The sequence below is a fragment of the Strix aluco genome, chromosome 15 (assembly GCF_031877795.1).
Source record: "Strix aluco isolate bStrAlu1 chromosome 15, bStrAlu1.hap1, whole genome shotgun sequence".
NCBI classification, from domain to species: Eukaryota; Metazoa; Chordata; class Aves; order Strigiformes; family Strigidae; genus Strix; species Strix aluco.
In genome coordinates, this window is record NC_133945.1 from 21109401 (window position 1) to 21130821 (window position 21421).

At 55.5% G+C, this 21421-nt stretch overlaps 1 protein-coding gene across 8 annotated transcripts in view; it reads left to right on the forward strand.

Moving 5' to 3' along the window:
* The window catches only part of PRKCB (protein kinase C beta), a 131346-nt gene that overhangs the window by 67354 nt on the left and 42571 nt on the right, over positions 1-21421 (forward strand). For all 8 annotated transcript variants that reach the window (XR_012625236.1, XR_012625237.1, XM_074840761.1 and 5 more), the window contains 4 exons: positions 104-232; positions 13620-13776; positions 14158-14292; positions 16358-16454. Coding sequence is in view for 6 of the 8 variants with exons in the window: in XM_074840761.1 (XP_074696862.1) it covers positions 104-232; positions 13620-13776; positions 14158-14292; positions 16358-16454 (518 nt within the window). In the remaining 2 variants the exon portion in view is untranslated. The remainder of the gene's footprint in view (positions 1-103; positions 233-13619; positions 13777-14157; positions 14293-16357; positions 16455-21421) is intronic.

Here is a 21421-nt window from a genome sequence, read left to right on the forward strand (position 1 = left end):
AGGAGGACAAATCCTTCCCCCCCCACCCCCTCTGAACACCCCGTGAGCTTTGGCACAGGGGCCAGCAGTGCCAAGCATCCCTTCCTTTCTCTCCACCCCACAGCCTGTATGATGAACGTGCACAAGCGCTGCGTGATGAATGTCCCCAGCCTGTGCGGGACGGACCACACCGAGCGTCGGGGACGGATATACATCAGGGCTGACATCGAGAAGGACGTGCTCACCGTCGTAGGTAGGTGTGCGACCCAGGACAAAACTGGGGCCACCTGGTTGCCCCTCGGTGCTGGCGTGTGCTGGGCCACAGCGGGGCTGGGGGTGCAGTGCCTGGCCTGTGCCTGGTCAGCAAGGCAGGACGAGGCTTTGAGCCTTCTCTGGGCACGCTCCTGCCCTCTGGCAAACGCTGGCTGGGGCTATTTAGTCTGTGCTAAATAGCTTTTCCAGTTACAGATTTTTCAGACTGATTTTTGAATCATGTAAAATTTCAGCATCCACAGCACCCTGAGGAGGGGTGGCAGAAAGTTCCTCCCTTTAGCTAGCCCTGTGAAAAACTATGTATGTTTGTAGCGTGCCCATCCATTTCCATCCATTTCCTGCTGTTCTTTCCGTGCCCTTAACGGTACCTGGGCCTGTTCAGGTCTTGGTGGGAATCTCTGATGGTCCTTTTATCAGACTAGAGCTTTGCAACCTTCTTCCACTGATTTGGCGACCCCACGGCCTCCCCCTCTGTCTGAGGCACTCAGTGCTCAGAGGTGCTGGGACACACTGTAAGATAAACCATTGTTCTCCACATTTCCTTGCTGTTTCCCAGCCCCCACGGAGAGCTGGAGCACGGCGTAGCGCTCACAGGGTACCCTGGGGGGGCTGGCGTGGATCCAACCACCCGAGTGGGCACGTCCCCAGCGGAGGCACGGAGTGGCAGTGCCATCTTGCGGCATCCGCCTCCGGGGATGTGCCAGGCGGTGGGAGATGGGGCCGGGGGAGCTGCAGGCAGCCGGGCAGCGCCGGGCTCTGCAGAGGCTCCTGCCCCAGGGACCCCACGTCCACCCACGGCAAAGCCAGGTGTCCCCCATCCAGGTTTCCTCTGCCTGGAACTCCTCCGTTCTTGGTTTGTGGCACAAAACAGGATTATCCCATCTCTAAAGGCTTTTGCCACTCAGATTTTGAGTTCCCAGACTCTTCCCCCATGACCTGTAACATCTCATGAAACATTCTGGTAAATCCTCTTGTCCCCTGCATGGAGAGATCAGACTGAAGATGGGGCTGTCGGGTGCTGGTGACCGGCACCTCGTGGTGCGGGTGCTGGCGGGGGTGGGAGGCAGGGAGGGCTCTCCGCGGGCAAGGCCGGCAGCTTGCAGCAGAGCTGAGCCCTGCACTGCTCTGGGGAAGGAGGTTTCTGCCCACGCAGACAGCCCCGGGCAGGTACGGTCTCTGCAGGGAGCCACCGAGCTGTTCACAGGATGTGTTTTAAGACCGCGGGGTGTAAAATGCCACCTACATGCCCACGCTGCGAAGCTCAGCCACCCCTCTGAGCCGGCCCCGGGGGGTACCGGCCTGGCGACACCCATGACAAGGACTAGATCCTTTTCCGTTGTCCCACCAGCTCTGGCTGGCTCCTCCCGGAGCAGTCGGGATTCCAGCGTCCCGCAGGGCGGCTGGGCTGGCAGCGGGAGATGCCGCGACATCCCCGGGGTTTGCTGCAGTGGGATGGGGTGTCCCGCTGTGCTCTGACAGCCACCTGCCCCCCCCGGAGAGCGCGAGGCTGGCGAGGGCTGGCTGCTCCGGGCTGGCTGCTCCTTGCTTGAGAACATCCCGAGATGTGATCCCAGCGGGGGGCTCCAGCCCCCCCAAACCGGCCCCACCTGCCCCTTCTGTGCTTCAGTGAGGGGTGACCCAAGGCAGTCCCCTCCCCAAGGTGACGGGAGACCGAGGGGAGCGTTGGTGCGCGGTGGGCACGGCAGGCCTCGTGGAGCTGCCCCAGGGTGGGCAGGTGGCGGCACGGGGGGCACAGCCTCGCGTAGGGAAATGCTCGGGCGGGATGTGGGAGTGCAGAGAAGGGCCCTAGAGAGCCATCAGAAATATTTTCAAGAAAAATACCGAGTTACTTGAAAATATTAATGAAAAAATCAAAAAAAACAATGTGGGTTTTTTTTAACTTATTTTTTATTTGTCCTTAAGGAAGAGCTTCAATGAACCACAGAGAGCTCCCTTTCACAGAATTCCTGCTTTCTGGGCACCTTCCCAGTAGGCAGCCTCCTGCCAGAGGCCAGGTGGAGGCCGATGGCCGCAGAGCTCATGCTCCCGCTGGCACCGCAGCTCTGTTCCCACAGCTCCCAAGGCAGGGCAGAAACTCCCCCGGCCTCTTTCTGTGCAGCTGGATTTTCTTTTCTTCAGCTGGGTTTGAAAGACTGTTTTATTTCTGGCCCTTTATGGAGGTGTTGGTGAAAACATGTCATCTGTTGGCTTTTCCAGAAAGGCAGGGAAACGTACTGTGCTCTCCAGCTCTGCCGCATAGCTAATGAAGGAGTGGGAGCACTTGGAGAGAGGAGAGACTGCACTGGCAGCCGAGGTGGGGAGCCCTGCCTTCCCTCCTGCCCCTCCAGGCAATGGGGGCTCTGGATTTTTGCTCCAGAACTTGGAGGGGAGCTGGGAAAGTCTGCTCAGCCCCAAAGCAAACATGGGCACCCAGCCCTTGGGAGACGTGGAAGTCACGGGCCGGGCAGGTCACAGACTGGGCGCTGTGGTTTGTGCTGCTGTGGCTGGTTTTGGCTCCTCTCTGGGGGGTCAACAGAGATTTCCACGCCCCCCCAGGGACTGTTTGCTTCAAAAAGACAAAGCCCTCAAATAGTGACAGGGTTGGTACTGGCAGGGAGAGGCCAGATCCTGAAAAACTGGCCCTCGAGTTGCAGCCAGGGTTTGTTGCAGAGGTGACAGAAAATGCGGCAGAGGGGAGGGTCTGGGTTTGTGAGTGGCCAGGGGCTTCGTGCGCAGAGTGGCATGGGGGGGCCGGGGGGGATGGAAGAGCCGTGGCGTGGCTGATGGCTGTGCCAGGAGGGGTCTGTGCCAAGGCCGGGGCGTCGGGCTGCCTGCGGGGGTCTGTGCCACCAAAGCCCGAGGATCTGCCTCGGCCATGCCAGCGGGGGACACAGTGGGAGAGGGGCTGCCGCGGAGACACAGCCCGGCCCGGGGAGCAGCGGGCTGAGCTAGCAGGCAGGCTTCTGGGAACAGATTTCTGGTGGAAAATGCCCTTTACACATTTTCTGCAGAAATTTCAGTTTGGGGCGGGCAGGGGGTGGATTTCTGTCAAGGACGGGAGTGACGGCGTGGCGATGGATGGGTGGGTGGGTGGGTGGTGGAGCCCCCCGATCCTGGCAGGGGTGGGGTGATGGACCTCATTGCTAGGGTGCTGGGGCTGGGGGTTTGGGGTTGCAGCTGGAAGCCCGGCTGCTCCCCCACCCGCTCCCCCAGTGGGGCTGGAAGCTGTTTGGGGTGGAGGAGACCTGTGGCAACTGATTGTGGAAGCACAAATGAGCACAGAGGCGAGTGGAAAAGGGGGAAGAGGTTGCTGCAAAGCAAAATCGGGTCTGAGAAACCAGCTTAGAGCTTGGGGCCAGGGTTCCGTGGCCTGGCTGCACTGAGGGATGGAGGAGCCACTGTTCCCACCACCCCTCCGGCCAATCCCAAATACTTGTCGGCGTCCTCGATTGTTGCACACACCCTCCCCGTGCCAGGTTTGTCCCCGTCTTGGCGTGGAGCGGGCAGAGGCTCAGCCCAGGTGCCCACGCGGCCAAGCGCAGGCAGCATTGCCCACCGTGGCAGAGTTCAGTCACAGGATTTCGGTGTTTTTCTAAATACCCGTCTCTGATGGTGTACACAGGCAGCGCGGGTGCTGTAGTGGCTGGGGCTGTTGGGGTGGAGGAGGGCAGGGCTGGTTTTGAGGGGCTTTTCGCGGTGCCCCAGCATCTTTTGGTGCCAACTACGTGGTAACACACAGGTTCTGGTGTTGGGGCAGGGGCTCCTCTCTGTCCCTCCGGGTGTGGAGACCCTTGCCCAGAAATGCGGTGAGCTTTCCCAGCCGTGGTATTCGATGTGGAAGGTCCCCAAGCTGGGGAAGGGGCAGGCAGGGCAGGCAGCGGTGGGCTGGGCAGGGACAAGTGCCTGCAGGTGGCAGCACGGGCACAGCCAACGGAGACGATGAGCTCGATGCTTTTATTTTTTCATCGGCTTGACAAATTTGACAGGAATTTGCCATATGCTTTTCGGCAGTGCCTCTTTCTTTTCTCTCTCTGATTTTTTTAAATTTTCCTTTTTTTTCTTTGGAAAGCTAACCTTTTCCTTGCAAGGGAAAACACAGCTTTTTTGGTTAAACAAAATGTGGTGTTTGACTCAGAATGACTTGTCTGGTTAGCTAACGACGTGAAGAATTGCATCTCTGTGCACCCCCCTTTCTGGAGATGACAGTGACTTGCCCCAGCAGTGTTTCTCCCCGCCCGTGCTCTGTTATCCGAGACCTGCTCTGCGTGATGGTAGAGACGCTGCTGCTCCCAGCGCAGCGAACACTCGCGGAATGAAGATAGAGAAGGAGACGTGTTTGCAAACTGGCCCTGTAAGGTGCCCCGAGGTGCAGTTTTCACCCCAAACCGCACCCCAGTGTAGGGAGGGAGCGGGTGTTTTGTGGGGACGGCGCAGTGCCGAGGTCAGCCCTAGGCTGTGCTTCCCTCCAGCGAGGGCTGTGCTCGCGCTTTGCTTTTTTACAGCACTTGGCACAGCGCAGGCCTGCCCACGGCACGGTCTGCCAGCACTGAGATTGTAAAAATAATAATAATAATATGAGAAAGATCCAAATGTCATTATTTTTAAGCCGTTCTTAGCTCTGAAGAGCCAGGAACCTCAAAGCTGTAGGGTAGGAGGGTTCCTGGGGTGGTTGGTGAGGCTCCAGGCAGAGCAGGGGCTTGAAAACCAGTAACCAAACCCCCAGATTTCTCAAAATCCACAAAATATGCCCTGGCTTGTGCTCGATGAGGCTGACTTCCAGCAGCTGCCTGTGATTTAACAAGCCAGCAGCATTGTCCCTGGCTGCTGCCTGCCCGGAGGGCAGCGGGGAGAAGCCCTAGGGCGGCTCTGTGAGGCTGAGCGTGGCCACCCCGCTGCCAGCCAGGGCCCGGGGAGGGGGGACAGACGGGGGTGACCGGGGCTGGGGTCTGGCGCAGCTGCAGCTTTTCAGGGCTGTGCCCAGAGCAGCAGCAGTGGGAACCTGCAGAGCTGCCCGTCCTAATTAGCTGCCCAGCGCTGGGGTGGGTGGTGGCAATCGCTGCTCGTGGGAGCGCCGCTCGCGCACTGCAGCCAGAGCCCAGCGTTGCCGTTGTCTGCTGCTGCGCGGAGGTTGCTGAAGCACTGGGATTTATTGGTGTTCCCTGTGATTAAAAATGCATGGCTTGCTCTAATGATCAGGCACCTGGACAAATAAATGGGACCTTCCTAATGCCTGGGGGTTTGCGCCCTTGGCTCGACGAGGGGGGGCTGTGGAGTGTGTCCCCCCCAGCTCCATGCTGGGGACAGGACCCACCGCTCCACCAGCCAAAGGCGGTTTCCCAAACACAGGAGGTTTCCAAGGGCCTTGTTAATTAGGGCACAAACCAATCTGCATCTCATCCAGCAAAGCACTTAGATACGTTCTCTTGGCAAGCGCTTCTTCTCTTGTGAAGCATCGACGCGAGCCGTGTGGGGACTGTGTGATCAGCATCCCCGGGCTTGGAGTGAAAGGCCGGGGTGGGAGCCAGGCCCCCGGGATGCCCCCGACCCCCTCGCTGCCTCCCCTCGGGGTTTTGATTTGTGCAAGGGGGGGACCAGCTGCAGGGGACACTCCTGGCTCGGGCACGTTCCTTCGGTGGGCTTGGTTTGGCTGTTGGTCCCTGGCACAGACCGGCTCCGACTGTGCCTGGTGTCCTCTGCAGCATCCTGGAAGGAGCCAGGCTTTGGCCCTGAGCCTAATTAGCCAAGATAGATTTGAGCAGCAGGAGAAGCGTGTTTTTTGCTGTCCGGCATTTCTGTGCGTTCGGGCTGGCTGGAGTTAAAAGCGCTGAACAGACTGGACCCAGGGAATGAGTGTGTGAGGCTGGAAAACCTCAAGTAGCCGTCTAGAACTGGCTGGTTGTGTTAGCAGCTCTGCCTGCTAAAGGTGTTGTTTTAAATCACAACGAAGCGTCCTCACGATCGGCGCCGGGAGCGGGTCCATGAGCCTCCTTGGAAGCGACCTGAGCTGCCGTGGGCTCGGCCTCCTGGGAGGCTGTTGGGGAGGATTCTCTCCAGCTCTTTGGTTTCCTTACATCAATACCATGGTTTTCATAATACAATATTTTGAGTCTCTTTCACTCTTGGAAAGGCGGACACAAGCTGCGTGGCGTTTTCCAGGCTGGGGGCTGTCCGAGCCGAGCATCGCTGGGGAGCGAGGGCAGCCCGGCCCCGGGACGGCTCTGCCGCTTCTCCTCGATTGGCAGACGAGACCTCTGCGTCTCGTAGATAGCGTGGGCTGGGTTATTTAACTTGACCTGCTTCACAAAAGAGAAGTCATCTTTTGGGCCTGGTAAACAAAATTTGGGTACCTAGCAGTGCTCTGAGACATGTCAAATTGCCAAAGCAAGTTTATTCTCGTTGTGTGCTACTTAAAGATGCTTAATTGACTCGCGCGGTTTTTACGCCAGTCACTCAGGGAGTCTGGTCCTTTACACCCAGCGAGTCTACAGATACTTGTCATTATTTTACCTGGCTCCAAGGTCATTACAACTCTCGCCTTTGCCTTAAATACAAGGAGAGGATTCCCCGGAGCCGGTCGGTGTGGGTTTGTCTGTGTCCCCAGGTTGGATCCTGCCGGGATGGAGGTTTAGGTCTTGCCCAGCCCCGAGGGCAGTGGTGCGGTGAGATGGTGCTGCTCTCCCCCGGCCCTGGACTCAACAGTAACACACGGTTTCTTCTGAAGGAAACAAGAGCAAAGAGACTCGTGAAGGCGACAGCAGTCCCAGCCCCGGGGATGGCACATCCGCACCTGCCGGTGTGTGGGGTCTGGCTGGGGCGGGGTGTCAGGGTGCTGCAGGGTGGGGGACTGAGGGGGGGGTGTCCGAACCACCTTGTGTGGGGGGCAGATGTGGGGGAGCGTGGCAGGGCAGCGAGTGGCTGATGTTGGACAAGGGCAAATGTACATTTACGATCTGTGTTCTGGTCTAGGCTTTGATCAAGTATCTTATTAGCGGGAAAAGACTGCTGAATAAAGTGGGAAATTGTAGCAAATTAAAATGTCATCAAGGCGTTGCACAGTTTTGCTTCCATAATAGAAAAGCTTCCCGATGCAGATTATTCTGAGCCTGTCGTATTAAGAGATGTGAATATTAGAGTTTGGGAAATGGAGGAGCGAGAGAATATGAAGGCTGGGCTTGGAGTCCATTAAATCTATCGCTGCTCCGAGATGGCGAGGCAGCGACCCTGCCTGGACGCTGCTGCTCTCCTGCGTGTCAGGGCGTCCCGACGGGGAGCTCCCTGCGCCAAGCTGGGGGCTGGGCAGTTCGTCGCTTATCTCAGGGAAGCAGTGGGCTACAGGGACTAAAATGCAGAAAAAACATGATTTTGTATTATGTAGCATAGGGTTATGCTGCAAGTTCCAGGGTCCGTGTGGGAGATTCAGGGAATTCAGCGTGTTCAGGAGACTTTGGCCTGTGCGTGTGAGAGCGGCGCGTGCCCTGTCCTTGTGCAAGGGCTGTGGGAGTGTGGGGACAGTGTTGGGTCCCTCTTCTCTCCTGGGAGTCTCAGCAACGTCCGTGGTGACTCCTGCAGAGCCGAGAGCCCTGTTGGGACCCGGGGTTCGGGGTACAGCCGATAGCCCGTTTGTGCCTGCAGAGGCTGCCAGGACCGGAGCCTTGCTATTTACTGAGCTGATGAAGTAAAACATTGACCAAAACTGAAACCAATTATGCTGTGATTAGATAAACGACGTGGAAGTGTGTTAATTAATAATCACCGGCCCAGGAAGATGCAGCCATAATGAGTCCTGTGACTTTTCTATTGTATAAGCATGTGCAAATATATTCTTCTGCAGAACATTAATTAAATGTTTTAATGCACGAGGGTGTTAATCCGAGCGCCGGGTGCTCACTGGAATGCAGCTGCTCCCGGCCGGGGACGGTGTGTGCTGCTGGAGGGAGGAAGATGAGTGCTGTGGGTCAGCCCGAGAGCCTTCCCCACTCCACAATCCTCTCCAAGGGCTGTGAAATAGGGGTGCCACCAGCATGGTGCGGCGTTCCGCTGGCCAAGGCCGTGGCAAGGTGCCTGGGCTGGGCTGGGGTGGTTGAGCTCTGGCCTCTCCTGGCCATGCGCAGGGCTGGCGGAAGGGTTTTTTCTTTGGTGGGCAATGGGAGGCAGAACTGTCTGCGCTGACTGTGTCATAAACGGCCTCGCTTACTCAGAGATGAAGGTAAAGGATTTGGCAGCCGGTGTAAGCTGTCTTTAAGAGTGGGGTAGGAGTGGGTTTTGTTGTGGGCTTTTTTTTTTTTAACATAAAAGCGAACCCCCATATGGCAATGCATATTTAGCAAAGAACTTTCTGGTCTTTATTTATCCAGCATATTAATCTTGCCTTCCCATGGAAACCTGGGTACCAGCTGCCAACAGCCACACGACCCCAGGCAGGTGACGGGGCCGACTGCAGCCCTTCCGTGGAGGCTGGGGAGCGTCGGCCGTGCCCCCAGGGTGGGCTGTTGCGGGGTGCACGGCGTCCCTTTGGGACTGCGGTGGGGAGCAGGCCTGGAGCAGGGCTGTGCTCTGCCTCAGCCGCTGCCTTCCCGGGGAGCTGCCGTGGCCAGGACGAGCTGCCGGAAAAGGCTGCGCTCCCCCCTGCTTTGGGCAGTCGTTCTAGGGATGTTTCTCCCCGCGTTTTCTGTTGGGGATGTGGCTGTCTGAAATAAGTGTCTCTTCCCAAGCCTGCTCCTGCAGTTACAGCTGGCCAAGTAATTAAAAGATGTCATCTGAATAATTTATTTGGAAACTATTGCAAAATTTTGCAGAATAAATTATTCAAATATCATTCAACCAGCGCTACCTGCCCCTGGCCCTCCAGGGCAGAGCGGGTGCCATCTCCTTCCCGTGGCATTGTGTCCCCAGGCCAGCACTACCCTCCCCACAGTGCCCCCGGGCAGGGGAGAGGCTTTTCCTCGCAGAAATCCCCCCCCGCCGAACATCCTCGCTGCCCCCACAGAGCCTCGGCCGAGCATCAGCACCACGGGTCTTGCTCTGCTGAGGCTTCACCAGGGCGCTGGGTCACAGGCAGCTCGTTCTGCCAACACAGCCAGGGTGGGGAGAGGGGGAAGGAATTGGTGTAAAATCAGGTTTATTTGTCCGGAGCAGCGAGGGTGTCCCGGCGTTGGTGCAGTGCGCGGGGGGGACCCGCCAGCTGCTGCCGAGTGCTCTCTTGCACACGCGGTGTGCGGAGGAGGACGTGGGTGCTGGCCCCACCCCGGATCCCCCCCAGATCAGGTGAAGTCAGAGGCTTTTCCGGAGCCTCTCCCTGAGCGTAGCCTGGAACCAGGGCAGCAGCTCCTCAGCCATGGCTGGGCTCGGTACCCAGAGTGATTTAAGACCGGCTGCTTTAAATGGCATTGTAATACTCTTACTCATCACTATTAATAATGATGTTACTACCTCTTAATGATGCACAAAACTGTCAGGATATGACAGATGTAAATCTATTTTACATCAAATTAAACTGTCAGAGAAATGCCATAAGCGGTTGGAGAGGAGCACGTTTCTCCCGACGCGAGGTATCACTACTACGCTTCTTGAGGCTTTTGTTTTTCTTCCACTTAATTGTTGATTTCTGCTTGAAAAGTCAGAAAGTCACTTAAGGTCAAGCAGAAGCATTTTGGTTTTTTAAATGAATAGATAAAATTATTCCCATTAATGAAATTTTTAGGTCTGCATGCTGAGATAATAACATGAGGTAATCAAATCTCATGCTTCAGGGCATAAACTGATTGACTATGAGGGTCAGGAATTACTTTTCCTGTTCCTTAAAGGAGAGAACAATGGGCTGATAAATGATGAAGGCTTATTCATTTGTCTCCAGAGGACATTCTGCTGGCCGACTGGACGGTGGGATGTGAAGCAGAGTCAGAGCACTGATTCAGCGTGACAGTTTTGTGTTTTCTCTCTGTAAGGGATCGCTGCCCGGTTTGAGTCCTGAGAGCGAGCGGCAGCTGTTGGCAGCTGTGCCGAGGGCTGGGGGGTCCCTGGGATTTCTGCCGACCCCGGGGCAGACGGAGAGCGATGGTCACCAGCGTGGGCCATGCCTGCCCCGGGAGCTTGGTGCAGGACCTGGGCTGTCCATTTTTAGCGTGGGGATGACATCTTCCCCCAAGGCTCTGACATCTCCTCGTGCCGCAGGTGGTCAGAGTCTTTGAAAATACGTTTTCATAATTATTTTAAAGCCGGGAAGGTAATAGAAGATAGTAAAAGCCTGGTTCACTTGGGAGCATCGCTGCCTGTGCCATGGCAGTGCAGGGGATGTGGGCAGGGAGCCCTGCTGCCCTGCGCCCAGGTGGAGGCAGGGGCTTGCCAAGGAGCGGGACGGTTGCCTGTGGCTGCAACGGCCGTGGTTGGACCCACCGAGGAGTTAAGGACAGAAGGACAGAGCAGCGCAAAGGCTTGGGGCGGGGAGGGGGATGTGGCAGGGCGCTGGGCTGGGGGCAGGGGTTCCCCATACAAGGCACTTCCCACGCCTGCGAACGGCAGAAGCAGTTCCTGCTGCTTGTTGACAAAGCCTGTGAAAGCTGCTTCTCCTTCGGGCTCTTTGCCAGTCGGGTGGTGCCTTGGCAGGACCTATTGGGGGACTTTTCTCTAATACACTTTTTTGTTTTGTAATTCAAGAACATGGTTATAATGATTGCCTTTTTTCCTATCAAAAAGGCACAGATAAAAGCTTATAACAGTGATGAGAAAATATGTGTTCTCCTCTGATAAGGGGTGAGGGAGGGGAAGGCATTCCGGCTGTATCAGTGCAGAACCTTGGCAGGGCCCTTGGAAATTAAACTCATTACTTAAAGATTTCACACGGCAGATTGCAAGCCTTTCTGCTTGGATGGTACAAAGCTCTCCGCAGAAGATTTTGACAGAGAGTCCAAATTAAGCCCCAGAATAACTCCTGTGTGTCCTCTGAAGTGCAGAGCTGGCATTTATATCCAAACTTTAAAAAAAAAAAAAAGATTCATTTATGAAATGACACATGAAAATAATTGTCAGGAGGTTATAGAAATGAAGTCATGCTGGTTGTGTCACGGCAGTTACAGGTGGCTGTTGGGCGCGGGAGCGCGGGTTCGTGCTGCGGACGAGGCGGTGCCAGCGCAGGTGACGCACGTCGGGGCTGTTGCTTCACCAGCCCGGGCACTGCTGGGGCGTCTCTCCCTGCGCAGGGGCCATGGGGGGACAGTCCCCTGCAAAGCTGGCCCCGGCTCGGAGAGCTGCTGCAATACAGAATGAAGCGGCAGTACCTGGAGGAGGTCGAAAGCCACTCGGGTCTGATTTTTACTGTCCTCTGAGATACCTGTTGTGTTTTTAAAGAAATTCTGAGCCTCAGTCCTCTCTGGTACAGGAAAGGTGAATCCTCCTCCTTGGGTGTTTTCTCACAAGTGCTTTTAGGGTGCCTCAGTGTCCCCGACCCCCCCCAGCACCCTCCTGGAGAACGGTGGCAGATTTCAGAGCGGCGCGGTGCCCAGCGCCCAGAGATGAAGGGCGTTTGTCTCCGCTGGGAAAACCAGATCGCTGCCGCCCAAACAGCTTGCGGAGGGGGCTGCCACAGGGCCCGCGGCCTCGCCACGCGGCCTCCCCCGCCTCCAGACAGCGACCTCGCTCCTCACGCCCCGGCCCAGCGAGCTCTTCGTGAGCGCCGATGCCGAGCAGCGGCTGTGGCTTCATCCCTGACCCCACCTCAGCCTCCCAGCAGAGAGATCCGACCTGTCCGCGGCCAGGCCGCTGCGTATCGCTGCTTCTGGGGCTGTCAGCAGTGACATCATTCCTTCCCCTTTGGCCGGAGGGGCAGGAGGTGGCTCTGGCTCCCATGGCCGCCTCGCCTCAGGAGTCTGAGGAGTACCTAGTGGAGTCGATGGGGCTCCCCGGGCACCCGTAAGTGGGCAGTGGGCAATTCCCGGCAGGCTTGTGCCTCTGTCTCACGAGCTGCTGTCAAGGGTGTCACGTTTGATAAATGAGCTGGTTTATAAATGCAAATTTGAATTTTGGCTACAAGTTTTATTCCGTGGAGCCGGAAATTGGGCGATGATTCAGGAGGACAACAGTAGATTGCAGATTTTGGAGCATTAATTTGCTTTTCAAAACTGCCTGGCTCCCAACCTTGCATCAGAAACGCTTTACTGGTGATTTGGGAAGCGAGCAGTTGTTTTTACTCTTGCTCTCTGGAAGTATCTTCTAACGTTGTGCAGCACTGCGCACGCAGCGGGGCTCCTCTCCTCCTCGGGTGTACGGGGTGAGGCTGTGCCCCGGTGACCCTCCGTGCCCGATCCCCGAGGTGGGCGCTGGCCCTGGGGTGGTGACAGCCGGGGGGCTGCCAGCGGGCACCGTGCCGTGCCAAGGAGGGGCTGGGGGCTCCGTAACCGCAGTGCTGTGGCAGCGGGGGAGCCCCCACTGCTGCTCGGGCGGTGCTGCCCTCTCAGGCCTGAGTGGTTTGGGCAGCTGAGCCTGCGAGAGCCCCCACGGGAGCTGGGTCTGCTGGGTGCAGTGCAGGGGAGGGGAGTTTCTGCTCTGGACCTTTTCACAAGCAGCTTTTCCCCTGGTTACAGCTCTGCTCCATCATGTCCCATCAGACTTTCCATCTCCGATATCTTTGCTCAGGCTGAAGGGAAGATAAGACTCTTCTCCCAGAAGACAGACCCTTTTTGATTTAATCTGGGGAAGGAGACTTAGATCAGCTCGATTGCATTTAATTTGTCAAAGCTGCAATCCAGTTACAAGCAGTCGAGGTCACCCGCAGGTTTGATCCCCATCTCCCGCTCCGTGTTCTGCTCCTGCTCCCCAAGGAGACGCTCCGGCTCCTGGCGTGGGGGGATGCTGCCGCACCACTCCCCGCAGGCGTCCCCCTGAGCCCAAGGGGCCCCAGCAGGAGAGCTCGGCGCTGGGTCCAGCCACTGTGCTGGTGCTGGCCGGTGCCTGCTCGCCCCTCTTCACGGCTGCTGCCTTGTTATTTCTCCTCTTCACGGAAAGTGCCGTCCCCGTGCTCCCACCTCTCCCAAAAGAAAGATGCAAATCAGTGCAATTCTGCTTACTGAGGTGCAGGAGGAAAAAAAGCAGCTTTAAACTGTTTAAAACTGAGGGCAAACAACAAATCATCTTATCAAAGTGAAAATAATCCCTTGAGTTGATCCTTCAGCCTCCCTTGTCCATCAGAGCTGTATTTGCTTTGCATTGATAACCGTATGTCATTTCTCATCTAACGTCCGTGTCTGCACGCATTCAGTTTTAATTCTGGTTTTAATCACTATTTTCACACTTACTCTTGGCATGCAGGGAAGTTGTCAATTATTCAGTATTTTAATAGTTTGAATACTGAATTTAATCCTTTTTCTCTTCCCCAGTAAGAGATGCTAAAAACCTAGTTCCTATGGATCCTAATGGCTTGTCAGATCCCTACGTGAAGCTTAAACTAATCCCTGACCCCAAAAATGAAAGCAAACAGAAGACCAAAACTATCAAGTGCTCCCTGAATCCTGAGTGGAACGAGACATTTAAATTGTAAGTACAAGAAAAATGTTTAAACTTGTAAACTAATTTTTCTCACCCCTAAGAATTAACGTGGTTGTATTTGCTCTGATTTAATTATTCAGAGACATTAAGCTGATTCAACTGAGAAATAATTCTTTTCGCTCCTGTAAGTGTGACTCAAACACTCAAACCTTTGCCCTGATGCTGATCACAGCTGAGCATTTCAGGGCAGGAGCTCTGGATTCTCCGTTTGAAATGGTTGTGGTCGGGAAATTAAATATTAGAGAGCTGGACGTCACTGGAGACCATCTCTTCCATTTGCATCCATGTTCTTATGGAGCGTGGAGGGGTGTGGTGGTGCAGCGATGGCTTCCAGAAGAAAACAGTCTCTTTTTCTTTCCTCTCTTCCAGCCAACTGAAAGAGGCGGATAAAGACAGGCGGTTGTCTGTGGAGATTTGGGACTGGGATCTGACCAGCAGGAATGATTTCATGGGCTCCTTGTCCTTCGGGATTTCTGAGCTGCAGAAGTCAGGAGTCGATGGATGGTAAGAGTTGCAAGTGTTTTAAAAACACTGTGGGCAAAAAGCAGTCCTGATCTTCTTGTGCATGATGAAAGTCCTGGGGGCCCATCGTACTTCACCCTGAGCATCCTTCTGCTCAAGCGCCGCCAGTTGTTGTGGCACCGGTGTGAGGAGCTGCTCCACCTCCGACCGGTGAGAGCCGCTGGCTGTGGGGTGTCCCACGGGGCACCCAGGGGTGCCAGGAGACCATCTGAGCACCCTGCCTGGGCTGGCTTCGTGTCCCCTCCTCTGTGTCCTCCTGCCCCTTGCAGGGTGGCTCAGGGGCCTGGCAGTGGCAGCCGGGGGGGCTGGTGCTGCCCACGGGCCTCGGGAGGAGACGGCATCGCCCGCCAAGCGCTCCCCGAGCAAACATTTCCCAGCATTTCTGGTTGGATTCCCCCAGTTTCTGTTCTGGGGAGGCCGCGTGGCTGTGTGAGGCGTGCAGGAGAGCAAGGCTGAGCGGGTGGAGGGGTGGGGGGACACGCTTGGAGTCGTGATCTGTGGCGGGGGCAGCCGTTCTGGAGCCACAGACTAGCAGCGCCAGTGCTGAGGGGCACTGTTCAGTGAAAGGAGGAACTACCGAAGTCTGTAATTATCCTCACTCGTTACCATACGAAAGATGAGCACGGTGGGTCTGTAACACCCGAACTGAATGGGTCCCTTCATTTCCATTTTATCTCCCTCAGCAGGACACATGCCGCCTTATTTCCCTTTTTTTTTTCCCCAGCCACTGATGCCTGAGAGCTGTGTTACCTTTCCATGTCAAGTGTAATAATTGAAAATAGATATTACATGTCTTTTGGAAACCAAAACCTGCATGCCAGTAATTTGCATTCCGCCAGTTGAGCAAACACCCCGGACTCTGTCTCTTCCACCGCGGAAGCTGTCCGTGTCTCTGTCCATGTCTCACTTGGAGAGCGGCGGGGAGGAGGAACTTGCTGGCCACCCCCAGTTTGGGGGGCAGAGCTGGGGGTGCTCCTGCCGCCGCGGGGCTGCGGGCAGAGCCTGGTGTTATCAGCGGCGGCAGGGCTCGGCCTGCGAGCCTCGCTGGTCACAGCCCCTGACTGAGACGTGGCTTCTCTTCTGGGAAACAGAAGAAAACTGTCGCTTCCCCCCCAAATTTCCAGTCACCTGGAAGGACGCGTGTGTGTCGGCTGGGGTTGGTCCCTGCCGGCTTCTGACGCAGCCCAAAGTCTGATGTTTTCCCAGCCTTTTAAAAATCATGGAAGTGGAGATCTGAGTAATTTTCCTTGTCACAGCATTTGGCTGGAATAAACTCTAGAAGAGCTCTGATGCATATTTCATCTCTAAACAACTGCAGTTAATGGAGAAAACAAGCTCAAAGGAAGAGTCTGTCCCTGTATTATGCAAACAGTGCTTTGTTTGTTGAGCGCAGCCTCTGCAGATAACACCCAGCTGATAAACCGTCCTCCGGCTGCCGGGAGGGCTCGATGGAGCCAGGGCTTTGCCTGCAGCTGTGTGAAACGCCTCAGATCCGAATGACATTTCCATGATTTGTGATAATGGTCACTTAAACTTTTATCCTGGTTTTGGTGAACATCTTGGCCTTGTGCTCGGGGTCGTCGGCGCCAGCCGGGCACCAGCAGGCTCTGCCTACCTTGGCACCTGGCGCGGCTGATGGGGAAGGAGCTTGCCCACACATGTGCCCGTGGCTGTCAGGAGAAAGAGGTGCTTTTCCTATGGGTTTTGGGGTCAGGCTCATGGTTTGGAAGAAGCATTAGTACTTTGTGGTGGTGTGGATGAGCTTTCTGGGCTGTGGTGGCTTGGGTCCCCAGAAACAGCCCTCCACTCGGGTGTGCACCCGGGAGCAAGCTGAGTGGGACGGTTTGGGGATGCAAGGTTTGGGGGGGGTCTTCTAACCTTGGGGAAGGGTTACCTGGACACCAGTACGGTGGAGGCAGAGCTGTGCTCAGAGCGTGGTCCTGCCTGCCTGCACTCCTGCCTGCTCACAGTCCTGCCTGCCCACAGTCCTGCCTGCCCATGGTCCTGCCTGCCATCCTGACCTGATGTTCTCGCTGTGTCCCTCCAGGTTTAAGCTGCTGAGCCAGGAGGAGGGGGAGTATTTCAACGTCCCGGTGCCTCCTGAGGGAGAAGAAGGAAACGAGGAACTGAGGCAGAAATTTGAGGTGAATTGGTTTTTCTTGGGAACTCGGGGGTTTCCTTGCTGCCTGCCATGTCCTCAGCAAGGGGCTTTCCCAGCCCAGGGAGCACGGAGCAGGGTATGACCCATCACTCCTCCCTCTCCCTGCTTTGCACCCACTCCTGGGGACCCGTGCCCTTGGCTGGTCCTCCCCGAGGCTCTCTGGGCCATGAGCTTCGAGCGGTGTTTCCAGAAGGTAAGTTGTTGAGCTTCATTTAACAAATAAAAAGTCACTCTGAAGATTTGAAGCTTTCCAGCAATGATTTGGCTACGTTAAATAATTCACAAGGCCCATAAGGGAATGGGAAGTTTGTGATGCATCCGCAAGCGGTTCCTGCCTCGCTCCTGGTGCAGTGCTGGGTCACGTCACTGTGCCAGGCTGGGGCTTCCAGGGCAGGGGAGACCAGAGAGGCCGCGGGCGCTTCGAGCAGGAATCTGGTCACTCCTTGGATCACTGCAGCTGCTCTGGCACGAGGCACACAGGGCGCCAGGAGCAACTGCGCAGCGGTCCGAGGAGTGATGAGGGGCTGGGGCAGGTGAGCCAAAGGGCATCGTTTTGTAGAGGTTTGCAGAAGAGCAAGTTAAGGCAAAAGGATTCAGATACACCAGGAGCTGGAAGCATAGGGCTCACTCACACGCAGTTTTCTGATGGGATTGACAGGATGGTTTTTAATTGTAGCACACAGAGTGAGCCCTCCATCTCACCCTCCTGGAATATTCTCTTCTAATTTGAAAACACAGTGGCCTCCCTGTGCACGTGTGTGTCGGTGTGTGGTAGAAGCAGGCTGTGGATTAGCTGGGAAAGGGAACAGTCGTTTCTGGTGGATGAGGAGATGAGGGAGATGGAAGTGATTCTTTGTCGCTGATGTCAGGTTGAAAATACAACAGAGAATATTGCACAGTGCGGGGTTTTGTGTAATGCTTGCTTGGCACCTTGGCTCCGCTAAGAGCGTGCTTGGTCCCATGTCTCTGCTCCCTGCGGGCCGGAGGGAGTCAGAAATCCCACCACTTCTAAGAAGCTGTTTGTTCTTGCTGCAAAGAAAGCAGCGTAGCCAACATCCCCCTTTCGTTTGCGTTGTTTCAGACGACACCTGTCTTCCTGTTAGGGTTATGTAATTTGCAATTTGTGTTTGCCAAAATGCGTCTGGCGTAGCTGGAAGAGGAGATGCTTCAGTTGGTGTGTTTCCAGCAGTGTGTTCCGGTTAAAGAGGGATGAAGATCCGGGATGTCCCAGGACGACCCGATGTAACCACGCTCCTGATGTCAGCACGTGCATCTGTTGTTGGTGCAGCAGTTCTACCCTCGTTCTGAGGTGCCATATAATCGGATTTGTTCATCTGTTTTTTCTGTCATGCTGCTGATTATGAATTAATATAATTAAGATAAATTAAGATATTCATATAATTGGATTTGGAGCTAGTCTCAGAAAGAAACCCTTTCTTAGCTGTTAAATGTTGTGGCAGCCTCTGTACCCTGCCCGGAGCGCTGGGACCGGGCTGGGTTGTGAAGAGGGTGACGGCTGGGTGAGCCAGCACGTGGCATCAGCGATCCATGACGCGCTTTGCACCGAGGTGTCACCGGCCTCGGGGCTGCTGGAGGCGTAAGCCTGGAGCACTGAGGCAGCACCTGTGAGCCAGTGATTCAGTTTTCAGTAACCTGAGTAACATCCTTCCCGTGGCGTGCAGCGCTGCTCTCAGCCTGGGTAATCTGATGGACTGAGGCTGGAGTCTGTGCTGACTGACATACGGGCTGATGGATACGGCCGAGTGGCAGCGAAGGTCGGGTGGGTGACACTGCCGTGTCTGAGCGAGCCCGTCACTTTGTGGGCAGAGCCGGCAGCACCAGCCCGAGCGCTCGGGGGAGCGGCACCGGGGGCAGCCAGCCAGGCAGCCCTGCCTGCGGCTGGAGTCTCGGTGTGGACTCGTCCCTGTCAGTCTGGTGTGTGCAGAGTAATTGCACGTCCCTGGTTTCTGAATGTGAATCGAATCATCTGGGTTAATGCCCTGTGAAAAGCCAAGGACGTAAAAAGCATTGGGATTTTCTGAGTGATACTGAGTATCTGTGGATACGGGATTTCAGGGAGGCTGAAATCACACATGGACTTCCCCGAGGAGCTGCCCAGCCAAGCTGGTGTCAGCATCCGAGAGCGTCAGGGCTTTGCGCTGGCAGCCCCAGGGAGCTGCACGAGGTGAACTGGAGCTGGTGAGATTTCCCTGCCAGGCTCTGAAAGATTTCCGTGATGCTTGGGTCCAGCTCCCCAGGAGGCTTCAAGGAGAAATGTCTATTTACTCCTCAATAAGCCATGGAAGAAGATCTCACCAAACGATTGATCCGGATATTACTGAATTAATAGGCCTTTGCCATTTTTCGGTATAGCTAAAGGCTTCCCAGAACCCTGGGAATGAATGTGGTACATCTGGAGACTTGTGTGAAATGAGCCGTACGGAAAATAAAAGAGTTGCCCTTATGGTTGTCAGCATGAACTCCATAATTGTAGCACAGGACTGGAGAGTTAGTTCCTTTCCCTTCTTTCTTTTTTTAATCTCACGTTTATCTCATTTATATATAACTTTCCACAATATCCAAGAAAAGAAGAGAGTTTTAGTACAACAGTTGACATACAACCAATGGTTGTCAGCTCTGTAAAGAGCTACCTCCCTGCTTTTGTTGCATTTCATGACATTCCAGCGGTCTTAAAACGGTACCTGTGTTGGAAGTCAGATGGTGAGTTGTCTACAGATCCGAAAATACGCTGTCCAGAGGTGTCACCGCGCTCTGCCAGAGCACATCTGTACCCTCACCTTGCTGCGTCTTCCCCTGTTGCATCTTCCTTTGTGAGCAGGTCGGTGTTACAAGGAGAATCCCGGCCGGCTGCGCGATGGCTCGTGCTGGCGTCCCGCGGGCGAGGGGGGCCCTGGAGCATCCAAGGTGCCTTTTGGGCGATGAGGGCTAAAAGGAATCCTTCAGTGGATCTGCACTAGTGCTGCTTGATCCTGCCCATTGCTGGTCAGCGCGAATCGATGGGACAGAGTCGAGGGGCGAGTGATGAGTTTCTATTTCGAGCAGACTTCGCATCGCAAGAGCACCCAGCTGAAAGGACGGAGGTGCCAGAAGACGTAGGGATGCTGGCAGAGCTGCAGGGGGGAGCAGTGCCCCTTCCTGGCAGCCTGCGGAGCCGCTCCTGGCCGAGGTCCCGCTGCTGCGCTTCCTGCAGCCTTCCGTCTGCAGCAGTCACCTCCCCGCCTCGACAAGAAAGTGTCCCGAGACAAAAGCGCAGCGTGGAGCCTTGCACTGCATCGCCTGCCAATTCTGCTCAGTCTTTATCAGCCACTTTCTGGGACAGCTTGATAGATGTGAACGTCAGCTGCTATTGCATAAGTCCAGATGTAGTAAATTAGCTATGACAAATGGATTTGGATAACGAAGGTCAAGCGCTTTTTTAAAAAAATTTTGTGAGCAATATTTGGCACGCTTCAGTTGTAAACCTTAAAGAGGTCTTGAGGTTGCATGAGCATCAGGAGTGTATTAAAAACAGGTTAAAGGACTTTTGTACCCGCTTAGAGAGAGACATTGGAGACACTCGACAGCAAAAGTGAGACCCTTCACTTGGGAGTGATGATCTTTACATCTCCCCGACTCTTATTTTGGGCTCTTCCCTGGAAAGACCTTTCCCCCTCTTGGCCAAGCTACACGCTGAGCCTGTTTTATCAGGGAAGTCGCGTTGTGTTTCTCTCTTCATCTCCTGTGAACATACCGTGATGCTGCAAATTCAGGTCAAGTGCCAGACTGGCTGACTGAAGTCGCTCCTCTTCACACGCGGGCTCGGGAGCAGCTGGAGGCAACAGGAGGGACCTGACGTCGCGCTCGCGCTTGGGTGCCGGGTGCTCGCCCAGGTGTCCGCTGACACTGCTGGTACCGCTGTGCCTGACGCTGGCCGCTTTGCCGGGGTGAAGCAAATGAAAATCCTCTTCCTCCCCACCTCTTTGTGTTGCTCTTTTCCACCCTGCTTAGGACTGAGAACCTCCCCCTGCTTTGGTGTTTGACGGGGTGCTGTGGCCAGCCCCAGTGCTGCTGGGCCGCAGACGTGCGGGCGCATCCAAAGTGTGGAGAGGTGCTTCTGGGTGTCACTTCGTAGAAGCATAATATTGCCCTTGGATTTTATTACTGCTTGTTTTCACAGAGGTTAATTTAGTGTCAGATCTGATCTGACAAGATTGTTTTTCAGCTGTGATAGAGTATTTAGGAAGCTTTCACAGAATATGACTGTTTTGCCTGCTGATAAGTACACGTTTCTTTTGGAGATGGCTTTGCAATACAGCAGGGGGAGGATCGCTGAAGGCAGAGTTCCACGCCGCAGGGCTGGCTGCGTGTTGACGCAGAGGCTGCCCTTGTTCGGTTGCCCACGTTTGGATCCCTCTTTGGCCAGGTTCAATGAGCAGCTTCGCTCGTGCCAGAGCCAGCGGCTTCGGCTTCGTGAATGGCGAAGGGTCACGCGCTGAGTGCCCAAGGCGGTGAGCGCTCTCTGACCGGAGATGATGTTATTTTTCACTTGGGTAGGATTTTGGGGGGTGCCACGCTGAGCTGCGTGGTGCGGTTGTTGTTTCACCCTTGGCGTACCACGACGTGACCGGCGGAGCTCCCCGTGGCGGGGCGAGCCTCAAACCAGCAAGGACTCTGCTGTTGTCACCTGAGCTGATCTGCGGTGAAATGCTCCGGCTGGGCATCCCCTTCTGCTGGGGATGCTGCAAAAGCCTGGGGATTACAATGAGGAAAACCCCCCGTACTTCGGGAGGGGCGGCTGTATTTCCTTTCCGCCGTTGGAAGGCAGGCGTGCCGCGCGTGCCGCTCCGCTCCCCGGTGCCTGTTGGGTGGTTTGAGCCCCCTCCCCGGGCAGAGCTGCGTCGGCAGTTGTGATGTTTGCAAAGCCTGGAGACTGTTCCTTTAGTCTTCAGT